The 15,650-nt window shown below is 44.1% G+C and overlaps 1 protein-coding gene and 1 pseudogene across 1 annotated transcript in view; both read left to right on the forward strand.

Moving 5' to 3' along the window:
- The first annotated feature begins 7,456 nt into the window (after positions 1–7,456).
- LOC112072600 (eukaryotic translation initiation factor 3 subunit J-A-like) overlaps positions 7,457–15,650 on the forward strand; it is a 14,164-nt gene continuing 5,970 nt past the window's right edge. The window contains exons 1-3 of the mRNA XM_024139989.2: positions 7,457–7,634; positions 14,954–15,115; positions 15,253–15,326. Of these exons, the coding sequence (XP_023995757.2) occupies positions 7,457–7,634; positions 14,954–15,115; positions 15,253–15,326 (414 nt within the window). The remainder of the gene's footprint in view (positions 7,635–14,953; positions 15,116–15,252; positions 15,327–15,650) is intronic.
- On the forward strand, positions 11,867–12,031 carry LOC112072611 (U2 spliceosomal RNA; annotated as a pseudogene).

Genomic DNA, 15,650 nt, shown 5'->3' on the forward strand with positions numbered 1-15,650 from the left:
GAGGAGAGAATGATGGAAGACTATAGGGATAGAGTATAGGAAGACTATAGGAGACGTGATAGGAGTGATGGATAGGTATAGAAGGGATGGAAGACTATAGAGCGGTATAGGAGGGATGGAAGACTGTAGAAGACTATAGGAGGTGATGGGAAACTTGATGAGAGGATGGAATTAGGAGCTAGATGGTAAGATGAATATGGAGGTGATGGAGAACTATGAGGGAGGTGATGGAAGGACTATAGAAGACTATGGAGGTGATGGAAGACTATAGGACGGTGAGGAAAGAGACTATAGGGAGGTGATGGAAGACTATAAGAAGACTATAGCGAGTGATGGAAGAGACTATAGGAGGTGAATGGAAGACTATAGAAGACAGAAGGAGTGATGGAGACTATAGGAGGTGAAAGACTATTAGGAGACTTTAGGAGACTTTAGGAGACTAGATAAGAAGCTTATAGGAGGTGATGGAAGACTATAGAAGACCAATAGGAGGTGATGGAAGACTTTAGGAGACTATAGGAGACTTTAGGAGACTATAGAATACTATAGGAGGTGATGGAAGAAAAGCTGAAAGTTAGAAATAACATCTTTCTCTCTCTCTATTCTTTTCCAATACCCTTATCCCACTACTTTCCCTCTTTATCCCTACTCTTGTCCCTCCTTCCTCCCTCCAGGTGTATGTCTGGTGATGGCTGTATAATACTACCTGACGCTGGGACAGTGACGAGGTGGCGGAGGATGTGTGGGAGCAGACGGACAAGTAACGCTGGAGCGTGTTCCATGCGCTGGCTTACATCCTGGCTATCATGGGGGTTCTGAATGCCTCATGCCTCATTCCTGCTTTTGTAACTGGGCAACAGCAGGACGGAACTCATGACCGAGGAACTACTGGCCGAGAGGCAAGGGTGAGACTGGAGAGCATTCCATTAGGACACATTAGGACCTGTATACACCATTGCTCTACCCTATATATCTCTTTCTCTCTGTCTGTCCTTTCTCTCGCTCTCCCTCTCTCACTCTCGCTCTCTCTCCTCGCTCACTCTCTCCTGTCTCCACGCTCACTCTCTCTCTCTCTCTCTCTCTGTCTTGTCTGTCTGTCTGTCTGTCTGTCGTCTGTCATGTCTGTCTGTCTGTCTGTCTGTCTGCTGTCTGTCTGTCTGTCGTGTCTGTCTGTCTGTCTGTTCTGTCCTGTCTGTCTGTCTGTCAATTCAAGGGGCTTTATTGGCATGGGAAACATGTGTTAACATTGCCAAAGCAAGTGAGGTAGAGTATTAAGACAAAAGTGAAATAAACAATACAAATAACAAGTAAACATTACACATACAGAAGTTTCAAAACAATAAAGACATTACAAATGTTATATTATATATATACAGGTGTTGTAACAATGTACAAATGGTTAAAGCACACAAGTTAAAAATAAGTAAGCATAATATGGGTTGTATTTACAATGGTGTTTGTTCTTCACTGGTTGCCCTTTTTTGTGGCAACAGGTCACAAATCTTACTGCTGTGAGGCACACTGTGGAATTTCTCCAGTAGATATGGGAGTTATCACAAGCCCCAGACAAAACGAGAGAGAGAGAGAGAGAGAGAGAGAGAGAGAGAGAGAGAGAGAGAGAGAGAGAGAGAGAAGAGACAGACTGATGTTGCAGCAGATGCGTAACTTGCAGCCAGGGGCTTTTGAATGGAGTGATGGAGAAAAATTGGAGTGATGGAGAAAAATTGATGATTGCTCAGCATCACTGTTATCCTGTCTCAATGAAAACCATACACCTCTCAAACAAACACTCCATGAATACTAGAAGACTGCAGTGGTCCAGATTTACATGCCTGCTGGTTGTCATTGGTACTACACACATAGAACGTCAAATCCCATAATATACAATAGGTTGTTACACATTTGTGCCTTTGATGTTCAACACAAATCCAGGAATATTACTAATAACTATGAACCTATCTCCTCCCCCTCTTCTCTCTCGTGGCCCCCCATCTCCCACCCCCTCTCTCTGGCCACCCCCATCTCCCCCTCCCTCTCTCTGCCACCCCCATCTCCCCACCCCTCTCTCTGCACACCCCCATCTCCACCACCTCTCTCTACCCACCCCCATCTCCCCTCCCTCTCTCTATCCACCACCATCTCCCTCTCTCTCTCTCTGCCCACCCCATCTCCCCCTCCCTCTCTCGCCCACCCCCATCTCTCTGCCCACCCCCATCTCCCCACCCCCTCTCTCTGCCCACCCCATCTCCCCCTCCTCTCTCTGCCACCCTCACCCACCCCCTCTCTCGCACACCCCATCTCCCCCATCCTCTCTCTACCCACCCCCATCTCCCCTCTCCCTCTCTCTATCCACCACCATCTCCCCCTCCCTCTCTCTGCCCACCCCCATCTCCCCCATCCTCTCTCTGCCCACCCGCATCTCCCCACCCCCCTCTCTCTCACTCTGCCACCCCCTCTCCCCTCCCCTCTCTTGCCCCTCTCTCCCCGTCCCCATCTCCCCACCCCCCCTCTCTCTCCACCCCCATCTTCCCCCCTCCCCTCTGCCCACCCCCATCTCCCCCTCCCTCTCTCTCTCTCTCCCGTCCCGTCCCCATCTCCCCACCCCCTCTCTCTACCCACCCCTCTCTCTATCCATCCCCCCCTCCCTCTCTCCCCGTCCCCATCTCCCCACCCCCTCCTCTACCCACCCCCATCTCTCCCCCTCCCTCTCTCCCCGTCCCCATCCCCTCTCTACCCACCCCAATCTCCCCTCCCTCTCTCTCCGTCCCCATCTCCCCCCTCCCTCTCTCCTTCTCACATAGAAGCTGGGAAATGCCTACCTAAAACAAAGGTGAGTGATGAGAAATACAGTCAAACCGCCTTCCTTGACAAAACAGGCCGATTCAAACAAAACTCTTGTGCCTGAAACGTGTCTGTGATATGAATTATTCAGTGTGGGTCTCTTCAGTATGTGTAAAATGGTCATGTCCTATTTCATGTCATATCAGGATTGGCCTGGAAATGTAGTAGTGCTATTATGAAATGTAGTGCTATTATGGTAATGCAGAGGAAATGGGTCGAACATTTTCATCGTCAGAGCATATGTCCCCTAGCATGTCCCCTTTTCCCCCCTCTCTCTCTCTCATTCTCTCTCCTGTCTCTCTCTTTCTGCCACCCTCTCTCTCTCTCTCTCTCTCTCTCTCTGTCTCTGTCTCTCTCTCTCTCTCTCTTTCCTGTCTCTCTCTTTCTCTCTCTCTCTTTCTCTCTCATGTCTGTCTCACTCTCTCTGTCACCCTCTCTCTCTCTTTCTATCTTTCTCTCTCATGTCTCTGTCTCTATCTCTTTTTATCCAATCTCTATTTCTCTCTCTCTCTCAGGTGTCTGCGTTTCCTAGTGTGTGTGTGTGTGACTTTCATCATCACGCTCCAGTTTGACCCATCATCCCCCAGAAGAGGACGACACTGGCACACCATGGCTGTGAGAGAGAGAAGAGAGAGATGGAGAGGAGATGAGAGTAAAAGAGAGAGAGAGAGGTGGACAATGAGTGAGCGAAACAGACAGGAGAGAGAAAAGCTATGTAGCCAGATGCCTCCCATTCATTCACACATGCACTGTATTCTAGTTCTCACCTTCTAGTCTATACTGGATCTGCCAATGATATGTACATCCCTATGATATTGGCCCTGCTCACAGTCCTACAGTCTCTCTAACTCCACACTATTCCACTATCACTGAACCCCTAGGAACCCCAGCAGAGACAAGACAATCTTCACACAGGCGATCATCGACCAAGACAGGGACAGAGACTTTGACTGACCAAAAGAAGACGTATGGATTATCTGCAAGAATATGGATGAAGAAGATTTTTGAAGTATTGTTCTTGTAATCACATATTGTAGTGAGAGAAAAAACACACACACACACACTCAGACTCAGACACACACACACACACACACACTATCACACTCATGTAGACAGTCACATTTGAATACATACAGTGCATTCGGAAAGTTTTCAGACCCCTTGACTTCCCACATTTTGTTACGTTACAGCCTTATGCTAAAATGGATTAAATTGGTTTTTTACCTCATCAATCAACAGACAATACCCCATAATGACAAAGCAAAAACAGTAAGTATTCAACCATTTGCAATGAGACTCGAAATTGAGCTCAGGTGCATTCTGTTTCCATTGATCATCCTTGAGATGTTTCTACAACTTGATTGGAGTCCACCCTGTGGTAAATTCAATTGATTGGACAATATTTGGAAAGGCACACACCTGTCTATATATGGTCCCACAGTTGACAGTGCATGTCAGAGCAAAAACCAAGCCATGAGGTCGAAGGAATTGTCCGTAGAGCTCCGAGACAAGATTGTGTCGAGGCACAGATCTGGGGAACGGTACCAAAACATTTCTGCAGCATTGAAGGTCCCCAAGAACACAGTGGCCTCCATCATTCTGAAATGGAAAAAGTTTGGTATGTCCTTGAGTGGCCCAGCCAGAGCCCAGACATGAACCCAATCGAACATCTCTGGAGAGACCTGAAAATAGCTGTGCAGCAACACTCCCCATCCATCCTGACAGACCTTGAGAGGATCTGTAGAGAAGAATGGGAGAAACTCCCCAAATACAGGTGTGCCAAGCTTGTAGCGTCATACCCAAGAAGACTCAAGGCTGTAATCGCTGCCAAAGGTGCTTCAACAAAGTACAGAGGAAAGGGTCTGAATACTTATGTAAATGTGATATTTCAGTTTTGTATTTTTTATAAATTTGCAAAATTTTCCAACAACCTGTTTTGGCTTTGTCATTATGGAGCATTGTAGATTTATTTTGGGGCATTGTAGATTTATGAGGGACAAAAAATGATTTAATCAATTTCAAAATAAGGCTGTAACGTAACAAAATGTGGAAAAAGTCAAGGGGTCTGAATACTTTCCTGAATGCACTGAATACATAGCATCCTTAGACATTGACCTTGTAATAAATCCCTAATGCTAACACATTAAGCAACAGTAGATACTGTACATTCGTGTGCCCGGTAATTTCCTGAATATATGTTTATGTTTTACTTGTGAAAAGAAGGAAATCACCTCTTCTCATGTGATATTTGGGTGTCTTAACATAACGGGTGAACTCTTACAAACCAAACATCTCCTTTTATTATCCCCCTCTTCCTCAATAACCCTCTTTACCAGAGAGCATTGTTGTCTAACGTGAGTTGCTACGGTTACTGTGTATAGATGTTCACTGGAGAGAAAAAAAATAGAAGTTTTACAAAGTTGGGGTTGAAACATGTATATTCTAAAATCACAAAGAAGCACTAATGTAGGAATTCATTTTGTAACTCCATTGCAAGCCGTATGCTCAGCTCGATTTACACATTACTTCATGAACTCGTGGCTCAATATTTTGTAATTTTGTGGTATGGTATATTCTTCTTCACTGTGATGGGAGTGAATGAATGATTGTATGTCTCCTTCGTATCTTGTGGCTGAGGGGTGAATGTGTGTGTTTAATGCACCTTTTTAGTGTAACAGCACACCGGCCTCGTCTCATACTGAGTCTTCTGTACATACAGTACCTCTCTCTCTCTCTCTCTCTCTCTCACTAAGTGTGTAGAGGGTCATATATAATAATCTATTGATTGATAAGGCCTGATGAGGTTATGCTAGTCCGAGCGTCTGCTAAATGACTTAAATGTAAATGTAATGAGTTCAGAGGAGGAAGAGGAAGATGAGGAGGAGGAAGAGTAGGAGGTGTGGTGCGCTTTAGTGTTAATACTGGAGAAAGGCCTGTCCCAGTCTCAGCTGTCTATGTACCACCAATGTCAATATAAATATCAAAACAGATACCAAACATTAAGAAACTGTAAGGAAGAGAAGAGTAACTGCAATGAAATAAATCAAGTAAATAAAGAAGAATATATGAATATAATTAATAAAGGTTTTCACATTAGAACAAATGTTGTGTGATGTGTTTTTATCTCGTTGATTTGGTGGTCCCTCTGTTATAGGCCGGGATTCAATCCCATCACTCTTTGTCAACAATGCAGCTTTTAAAAGGCAATGTTCGCACTTTTGCGGAGACAAATTTCACGGTAAACTCTGCGTATTTGCCACCAAAGTGCGATCGGTTTGAATCCTGGCCATAGACTGTGTCAAATAAACGTTGTCCAGTATTGGCTATGTTTTGGGCCCTTGGTACCCGCTGCTATCTAGTTAGAGAAACTGCAGAACTGGATTGACATGTGAGAGACATGCAAGTGTACGGTTTTCTTATCCTGATGGATATGCATCAAGGCCCCGATTCCGACCCGAGTGTAAATAAATTGTAACGTTATTCCTTTCGATGCACTTTTCTCTCTATTCGTATTCTGACCTTGAACTTAAGCAGGAGAATAGCGTGCTATTCAACCACTATTGGCTCGGGGTGGAGATGGAATACATGAAAGTGTGGCCGAGGTGTGTCTACAGAAAACCACGACTGACCTTAACTTAAACCATGACTGTTACGCACGCCTCTGTGAAGAGGGAACACAACTCCCTGCTACAACTCAACTCCCCGTGAAGTGAAAGAGGTATGGGACTGTAGGTGCGAGAAAGGACGACAAAAGGCTGAATTGACCGCTTACTAGGATTTATTTCCTTACACGGTAATATGGGGAAAAGGGGCTGGACGGAACCAAAGCAAAGATATTAAATATCAAAGCTCCCCCTCTCCTATCTAACCTGCCTACCCACTACTTACTTAACTTAGCACCACCTGGTGCCCTAACCAAAATACAGGGGGTGGTCCGCCCAGGTCTTACCTAGTGTGCCTAGACATTGAATATACTACGGGTATATGTATGCCCGCGGGCCTCTTGCCTAAGCACTCCCTAGGTGCCTTCCCCTTCCCCCCTGGGAACAAATGAAACAGAATATTAAACAATCCACTTCACAACAAAACTGAGAAAACTCAGGCCATTAAAGAAGCTCTGACAAAGCAACAAACACAGGACATACCAAAGCTGCTACCAACAACAACTAACATAGTACATACTCACAACCAACATGCTATAACCCTCAGCCATAAACCACTCTCTCAGCAATGATCTCTCAGCCTGCCTATGATCGCTCAGCCTGCCTATGATCTCTCAGCCTGCCTATGATCTCTCAGCCTGCCTATGATGTCTCTCTTCCTGAAGAGAACACTGGCTTTTATATAGCTTCAGGTGGCAATGGTGATTAGAAACAGCTGTATCTTGACGAGGGGGCGGGGTCAGCTCTCCAATCATCAATTGGGGCCGACCAATCAGCTGCTTGGGGAGAATTAGGAAGCCATCTCCTGAAACACACACACTCAAATAGAAACTACAACACAGAAACTGGGGAACGTAACACTAGGCTCCCAGGTAGTGGAGGAGATGCCCACTACGAGTAATGGGGTACAGGAGGGGGTTCATGTGGAGCTAGTCTCTAAGGTAGTGGAGGAGATGCCCACTACGAGTAATGGGGTACAGGAGGGGGTTCATGTGGAGCTAGNTGGGGTACAGGAGGGGGTTCATGTGGAGCTAGGCTCCCAGGTAGTGGAGGAGATGCCCACTACGAGTACTGGGGTACAGGAGGGGGTTCATGTGGAGCTAGTCTCCCAAGTAGTGGAGCAGATGCCTGGTACGAGTGATTTGGTGCAAGTGGGGAGTGTTGAAAGGGATGTGGTAGAGGGGAGTCAGTGGTCTGTGGCCTCAGTTGAGGAAGATCAGGATAAGGATATGGATATCTCTTTTGATAAGATAGCAGCTGGTGAAGACTCAATTTACAGTCTAGAAGAGGTAAATGGGTTCCTGGATCAGACTTTTGGGAAATCTGTGAAATTGGCAGATTATTTTGATGTTGATAAGTTTGTGAGGTCAGCTGTGATGTTACAGAAGACGGTGGGGTTAGACCAGTTGAGTGAGAAGAAGCGGTTTCACTTGAGGACATGTGTTACTGCTGTCACAGCAGCTAAAGGTGGTGGGAAACGTGGTCAGGTTAAGAGAACATTAAAACAATGATGATGATCATGCCTCATAGGGTGTCTTTTCTCTTTGGTTTCTCTGTGGTTCTTCTGCTTCTCCTTTCGTATATGGAGGTACTAAGGGGAGGTTCTCTCAATATTAATGGGGAAGGGACAGGAATAGAGGGCTTGGGTATTAGAAAGTAATAAAACAGAAAAGGTTAATGTAGTTTTCCTACAGGAGACACATAGTGATGAGGATAATGAGGTTGACTGGGGTATGTGGTGGGAGGGGCAGCGTATACTCAGTCATGGTACTAATTTCAGTCTGGGAGGCCATCTTGTTTTCCTCGGCTTAGGGGTGACATGTCCAGGGCGGTTTTATTGATCAAGGTGGATGTTATGTTTTTTATTTGTTATTTTGAAAGTTTATGCTCCTAATGAGATACAGAGCGTATGTTGTGTGTTTGATCAATAAAAGGAAACCTTAAGACAGTGGGACCAAGAGGTGGGTCTGGTTTTAGGGGGAACTAGAACTGTACAGTAGATTTTACTGTTGATCACAACACTGAAGAACTCATCTGCGTCAGCTACTTGTCTGTCTGGTCTATTAACTGAGTTTGAGCTTTCTGATGTGTGGAGAGGAAGGAAGGCAACAGTTAGGCAGTACACATGCTAAAAGTTAATGAAGGTGGTGTCAGTGCAGCAAGGTTAGACAGGTTGTATGTATCTGATCTCTACTGTAGTAGGGTTGGAAGGTTAGACAGGTAGTATGTATCTGATCACTACGTAGTAGGGTTGGAAGCTAGACAGGTTGTATGTATCTGATCTCTACTGTAGTAGGGTTGAAGGTTAGACAGGTTGTATGTATCTGATCTCTACTGTAGTTAGGTTGAAGGTAGACAGGTTGATTGTATCTGATCACTACTGATATAAGTATGGAAGCGGTTATGACAGGTTGTATGATCTGCATCACTACGTAGTAGGTTGAAGTTAGACAGGTTGTATGTATCTGACTTCTGTAGTAGGGTTGGAAGGTTAGACAGGTGTATGTATCCTGATCTGTAGTAGGGTTGGAAGGTTAGACAGGTTGGATATGTATCTGATCTGTGTAATGGGTTGGAAGGTTAGGACAGGTGTATGTATCTGATCTCTACTGTAGTAGGGTTGGAGAGGGTTAGCAGGTTGTATGTATCTGATCACTACTGTAGTTAGGGTTGGGAAGGTTAGCAGGTTGTATGTATCTGATCTCTACTGTAGATAGGGTTGGAAGGTTAGACAGGTTGTATGTATCTGATCACTACTGTAGTAGGGTTGGAAGGTGAGACAGGTTGTAATGTATCTGATCACTACTGTAGTAGGGTTGAAGGTTAGACAGGTTGTATGTATCTGATCTCTACTGTAGTGGGGTTGGAAGGTTAGATAGGTTGTATGTATCTGATCACTACTGTAGTAGGGTTGGAAGTAGACAGGTTGTATGTATCTGATCTCTACTGTGTAGGGGTTGGAAGTTAGACATGTTGTTGTATCTGATCACTACTGTAGTAGGGTTGGAAGGTAGACAGGTTGTATGTATCTGATCACTACTTGTAGTAGTTGGAAGGTTAGACAGGTTGTATGTATCTGATCTCTACTGTAGTAGGGTTGGAAGGTTAGACAGGTTGTATGTATCTGATCACTACTGTAGTAGTTGGAAGGTTAGACAGGTTGTATGTATCTGATCTCTTACTTAGTAGGGTGGAAGGTTAGACGGTTGTATGTATCTGATCCTACTGTAGTAGGGTTGGAAGTTGACAGGTTTATGTATCTGTCACTACATTGTAGTAGGGTTGGAAGGTTAGAAGGTTGTATGTATTCTGATCTGTATAGGGTTGGAAGGTTAAGACTTGGAATTGTATGTATCTGATCACTACTGTAGTAGGGTTGGAAGGTTAGACAGGTTGTATGTATCTGATCTCTACTGTAGTAGGGTTGGAAGGTGTGACATCACTCCTGAGGGTTTCTCTGATCACTATATTGTTACTGTTGATATTCACTTGTCCACGAAGGTCATCACCTTACTGGTATTTTTATGTTAAGTTGTTACATGATGTCATGTTTTGGAAGCGTGTAGTGGAGAAAGTGTGCGCCAGACTGTCAAGGTGGAAATGGGTGCTGCCCCAGCTGTCTTATAGGGGAAGGGTACTGGTAGATAATAATCTTGCTGCCTCTACCCTGTGGCACAGACTAATGATTTCACAGCCGTCTGATACAAGAGCTTCAGAGGACCCTTGTCAATGTATTCTGGTCTGGACAACACTGGATTAAAGCTGCAGCCCTCTACCTGCCACTGCACGAGGGGGGGCAAGGCCTGGTGGACATTTCTTCCAGGATCATGGCTTTCCGGCTTCAAGCAGCCCAGAGACTGTTGTACAGTGACGGTTCTAGCTGGGTCGACACAGCCTTCACATTGATGAGGAGAGAGGGCTGTTTGGGCTTAGACAAGCACCTTTTCCTCTTAAAGCTGGAGGGGGGGGATTTGAATGGCCTGACTCCATTTTATGAGTCTGTTATGCAGGCTTGGCGAGTTTTTTGTCAAGTCCCGTAAGGCCAGCGGCACGCCACCAGGGATGTGGCTTTTTGAAGAGCCTCTTTTTCACAAACTGCCTATTGATAAGAGGACAGCTGACCTCCAATGGAGGATCATACATGGAGCCATAGCCACCAATATGCATCTGGTACACCTGGATCCTACTGTTGGGGAAGGGTGTCCATTCTGTGCTGACTGAAACTCTGGCACGTCTGTTTTTACAGTGTCCCAGGCTGGTCGGGACGATTGACCTGATCATTTCTTGGTTCTCAGCTTTGGGAAAGGTTTTCTCTTCCCAACTGTTTATCTTTGGGCTAAAGTACAGGTTTAGTCGAAGGGGTGTAGTTATTTTGCTTAATTTTGTGTTAGGGGGCAGCTAAATTAGCAATATGGAAGACCCGAAAGAACAGTATTCGGGGACAGGGGTCTGTGGATGTGGTGGGAATGCTGGAGGGAATGGTGGCAGCGAGACTGAGGGTTGAGTTTGCCTATTATAAACTGGTTAACAATATTGATCTGTTTATGAGTATATGGGGTATTCAGAGGCTGTTGTGTTTAGTTACTGTGGAGGAGGATTTGGTGTTGTGTTTTTAATTGATGTGTAACTTTGGTTTTGTATGAGTGTTTAATGTGTTGTGGGTTCCCAGACCCTCTCTCTCTCTCTCTCTGTGTGTGTGTGTGTACCACCAATATAGATATCAAACAGATACCAAACATTAAGAAACTATAAGGAAGAGAAGAGTAACTGCAGTGAAATAAGCAAGGGACCTGTGGAAAGAAGCCCCCTGATCTCCCTGTGTCCGCCAGCAGGGGAGGACACAACACCTCAGCTCGTGCTGTATGGGGTGGACCGAAGGCCGATTCCACCRAGCTCTGGCTCACCCTCAGGTGTCTGAAGGACACACTGTGGTCCTCTTGACAACTTGTTGGTAGGGAAATGGGTGGAGACCCCCCCCAGGTAGTGGCCTTGAGAGCCACGGAAGCCCTGAGGTGGTATGGACAAAATAGTCTCGACCCCAGACAAAGTATCACCCACAACATCTAAGGTCCCGGCAGCCACCCTTCACCCCGTTCCTGCACAAAGGAGAGAAGACCGCTTTTTTAATGAAGGGACTTTTAAACTGTTTTACATGTCTTAAAATGGTATACTCGTTTCAATTATATGTGCACATTTGAAATGGCTTTTACAGATTGGATATTTTTAAAAGTACTTATTTCTTAGGTTGTTTTAATAACATGTACTTTTAACATATGTTTCAAGGCAGTTTTTTATGCATATTATGTCATTTTAAAGTGTATTATGTAAAACCATGAGCTATTTTAAGAAACCCTGTGGCAATAACCATTTTTCCTAAATAAAATAAAAATCTGTTCTTATCAGTTTAATATCTGATATGTCCCCTATCTGGGGACCATATATTAAATAGATTTTTCCACAGTGACGTATGTTATACATAGCTGTGCCATTATTCAGAATTCTGATTGTGTGCCGTCATAATTCGCGTGTATGAAAGTTGAAGCCCCAAGCTTATAGGCTTCTGTAGGGCTAAACCTAAACCTAAACCTACTAAACCTAAACCTACTAAACCTAAACCTAAACCTACTAAAACTAAACCTACTAAACCTAAACCTACTAAACCTAAACCTACTAAACCTACTAAACCTAAACCTACTAAACCTAAACCTACTAAACCTACTAAACCTACTAAACCTAAACCTACTAAACCTAAACCTACTAAACCTGCCGAGCTGAAAACATGCGCTTTAGAAGGTTTTGATTATATGACCAGGCTTTTACTTTACAATTTGTATCAGCAACGATCTGGAGCCATCCGTCAGTAATACCCACATACATTTGTTTTAGCGATCATTTTGGACGTGTAGCCTATTGTAATCATTATGGAACTATGTAGCAGGCTAAACCTGGAGCCTGACGCACGGGTTCACGAAGACTGGACCGCTGCCATACAAGTCCACGATTAGTGAGAATTAAAGTAGATTTATTGGACTATAGTTCAACCACTGTTGGACACTTATTCTCCACATTCCAATATTTCATGGATTGAACTTCAATATGGCAACTTTCAGTGTGAATCAAACCAGTGCACGTTTTATTCATCAATATACAGTATTTCGTGAGTAGATAGATGCTCTCCAACCCAAAAGGCCTAATGGTGTTTTATGTGCATGATGTGTTTGTTGTAGTGACTGAGTAAACCTAATTGTAATAGTATTCCTCAAAAGTGCAATGTTTGCAAAAGTTTATTGTGCTGAGCACACATTTAGGCAGCTCGGACCACAGGCCGGGACCACTCCGTAGGCCACACTGTCGGTCTAGCTCTCACTGCAGTCCAGTGCCATGGACATCGTTGAAGTTGGGCCTCTAGTAATTTAGGAGGGCAACTTTATAAAGGCCTCCTCACAATGGCCTTATCATACAAGGCTCTATAGACAGATTTAAAAATACATAGGCTATTTTTGCGTTGATGATGTATGTATTGAAGTCAAGTGGTTCAACATTCAAGTGTATTTTATTGACAACATAGAACAGCTTGTACAAGGCGACGGTCGGTGGAAGTCTGGCGCCACCAAGTGGACAATTATTTTAGTTCCCTTGTGGCATCAACGCTTCCGGAGCGATTTTGTTAAAGATCAAATGTTATGTCAATGGTAATGTCACACTACACCTTAGGTGGGTCAGAGTGTCGTCTGGATGTGGGGGAAGCACAGAAGACAATCAGAGGCCTTGACAACCAGCTTTCCCTATTGCCGTCCCAAATTCAAATTCTCAATAATATTGATGCCAAGGGTCCTCCGCAAGATGAGGGGACGTGATCTGTAGAGTATTTATAGACTGCATTAGATAACACGATACTACACGCTCTGGATCTTAGCCAAATAGGAGCCGATGAAAGCCGATACCGCAATGCTTTCGGGAGGAAGTGCCGTTCTACAAGAACGTCAAATCCGGAAACGCTTACAGCAAAATGAGCTCTGTAATTTACATCAAATATCAAAACATTATGATGCTGTTAAAAAAATGGTGGCATAGATCGCGGGATTTAGATTCATCACTGATCATGGAAAAGACACCTTTCACTGTATTTCACAAAGTAACACATATATGGTGAGTAAAAGTCACGTCGGTCATACTATCTGCCGTCTATAATCGGAAAAGCTGAGACAAATCCTAGTTGAGTTTAATAATCAGATTAATGTACAGCTAAATTTGAATAATAAGTCTATCAACTCAAGAAGGTTGCTGTTATATGTAAAGATAGTAATGTTTTGTGTAATTAATAATATCGCGAACTATAACATCAATTTGCATTCTTTTTCTTCATCTACAATCATCATGCTTCCGTGCGATGAGCCGTTGTATTCATATGTTCACGCCACCATGTGAGAATCTATTTATATCAAAATTGGTACAACGCGTTGTAGTTGTGCGGCTCTCAGAACTTCGCTTATAATCTCGACCGTCGCTCTGTATCAATAATGCTGGTTCTATGTTGTCCATAAAATTTCAGCTTCATATGTTGACACTTGGACTTCATACTCTAAAATTAATTTAGAATCACGATCTGGACTGCATCTATAAAAACTTTAAAGCCTGATATACTAATAGCCTATGTATTTTAAATCTGTCTATAGAGCCTTGTATGATAGGCCATTGTGAGGAGGCTTTATAAAGTTGCCCTCCATAATTACTCGAGGCCAAACTTCAACGATGTCCATGCGACTGGACTGAGTGAGAGCTAGACCGACAGTGCGGCCTACAGAGTGGTCCGGGCCTGTGGTCCTGGCTGCCTAAATGTGTGCTCACACAATAAACTCCGACGCCCTGGCGGTCTCCTCAGCCAGATCCTCCGACGTCCATTCACACGCACTCTCCTTGGCCATAATCGTCCCTACCTCCACCTTCACTTTCGGATTCCCTCGAAGCATTTTCAACCCCGTTCTCACCTACGGTAGCTAGCCACAGAAGTCAGCTAGCTAGCTGGCTAACTTTTATCAACGTTTTTACTTCTGACACCAATGTAATGACCTGACTAGATCATAAAGGAACAATTGTCCAGACAGAGGTTTGAGTTTACGAATTGACGGTTTATTAACCCAACTGTACACAGGCTACTGTTTGGCCGTAGCCCACGCCATATAAATGAAAGATAACCCACAAGCCAACCGTGACCTCCTCTTGTGAAGACCAGACAAAAGAGAGAGAACAAAGGCTGAACCTGTCTTAACTTCCAATGCTCCACCGCCCTGCCCAACCCCCCTCCACGCCACTCCGCCAACCCGGTATCAGAACATTCCAGGTATTCCCGTGATTGGCAGATAGCAGATTGATTGACATGTGGACACACAGCTGTCTGTGCGGGTCGCTACAATATCATGGTGCTCAAATCATTTTTCCTTCTCAATAAGGTGTCGTCAACAACGTCAAAGGAATTGATGCTATAAGCCCATCTTCTAAAGATGAGTTCACAGAGTTTGAAAAGTTGTTAAAAGACAAGATATCATCTTTTGAGAGTTCCATACACTATTCCGGCTTCCTAGAGTCCTTGTTTCGAGAGCTCTGTCTCTCACGTAAGTATTGATTTAATAATATACGTTTGAAAAGTAACCAATGTTATTGTTCATGCATCTCAACGGTCAGTGGGGCCTGTATTATGTCCCTGTATTATATGAAATAATGTTTTAACTGTGCACCTCTTATGTTACAGTGGAGGTGGAGGACTTGAAAAGAGTCAGCAACTCCCTCACAGTCTTACTAAGTGAAAAACAGAAACAGGAAAAGGTTTGTTTTTTCATTTTATTAAATGACCGACAAGTATTGACATTTATAACCAGTACACATGGTCTACTTAGACTGCTATTCAGTCTTGTCCGGGTCATGTTCATTAGGCATCAAACGGAAGAAAACAGACTGGAACAGTACCACTGGAGTTGGGTGCCCTAATAGAAATTACGCACACAACAAAAATAATTACTGTCATAAGACAATACTAATCATCCCTCTTTGTTTCCAACAGCAGCTGAATAAAGGACAATACTAATCATCCCTCTTTGTTTCCAACAGCAGCTGAATAAAGGACAATACTAATCATCCTCTTTGTTTCCA

Source organism: Salvelinus sp. IW2-2015, unplaced genomic scaffold (genome assembly GCF_002910315.2).
Source record: "Salvelinus sp. IW2-2015 unplaced genomic scaffold, ASM291031v2 Un_scaffold1978, whole genome shotgun sequence".
Lineage (NCBI taxonomy): Eukaryota > Metazoa > Chordata > Actinopteri > Salmoniformes > Salmonidae > Salvelinus > Salvelinus sp. IW2-2015.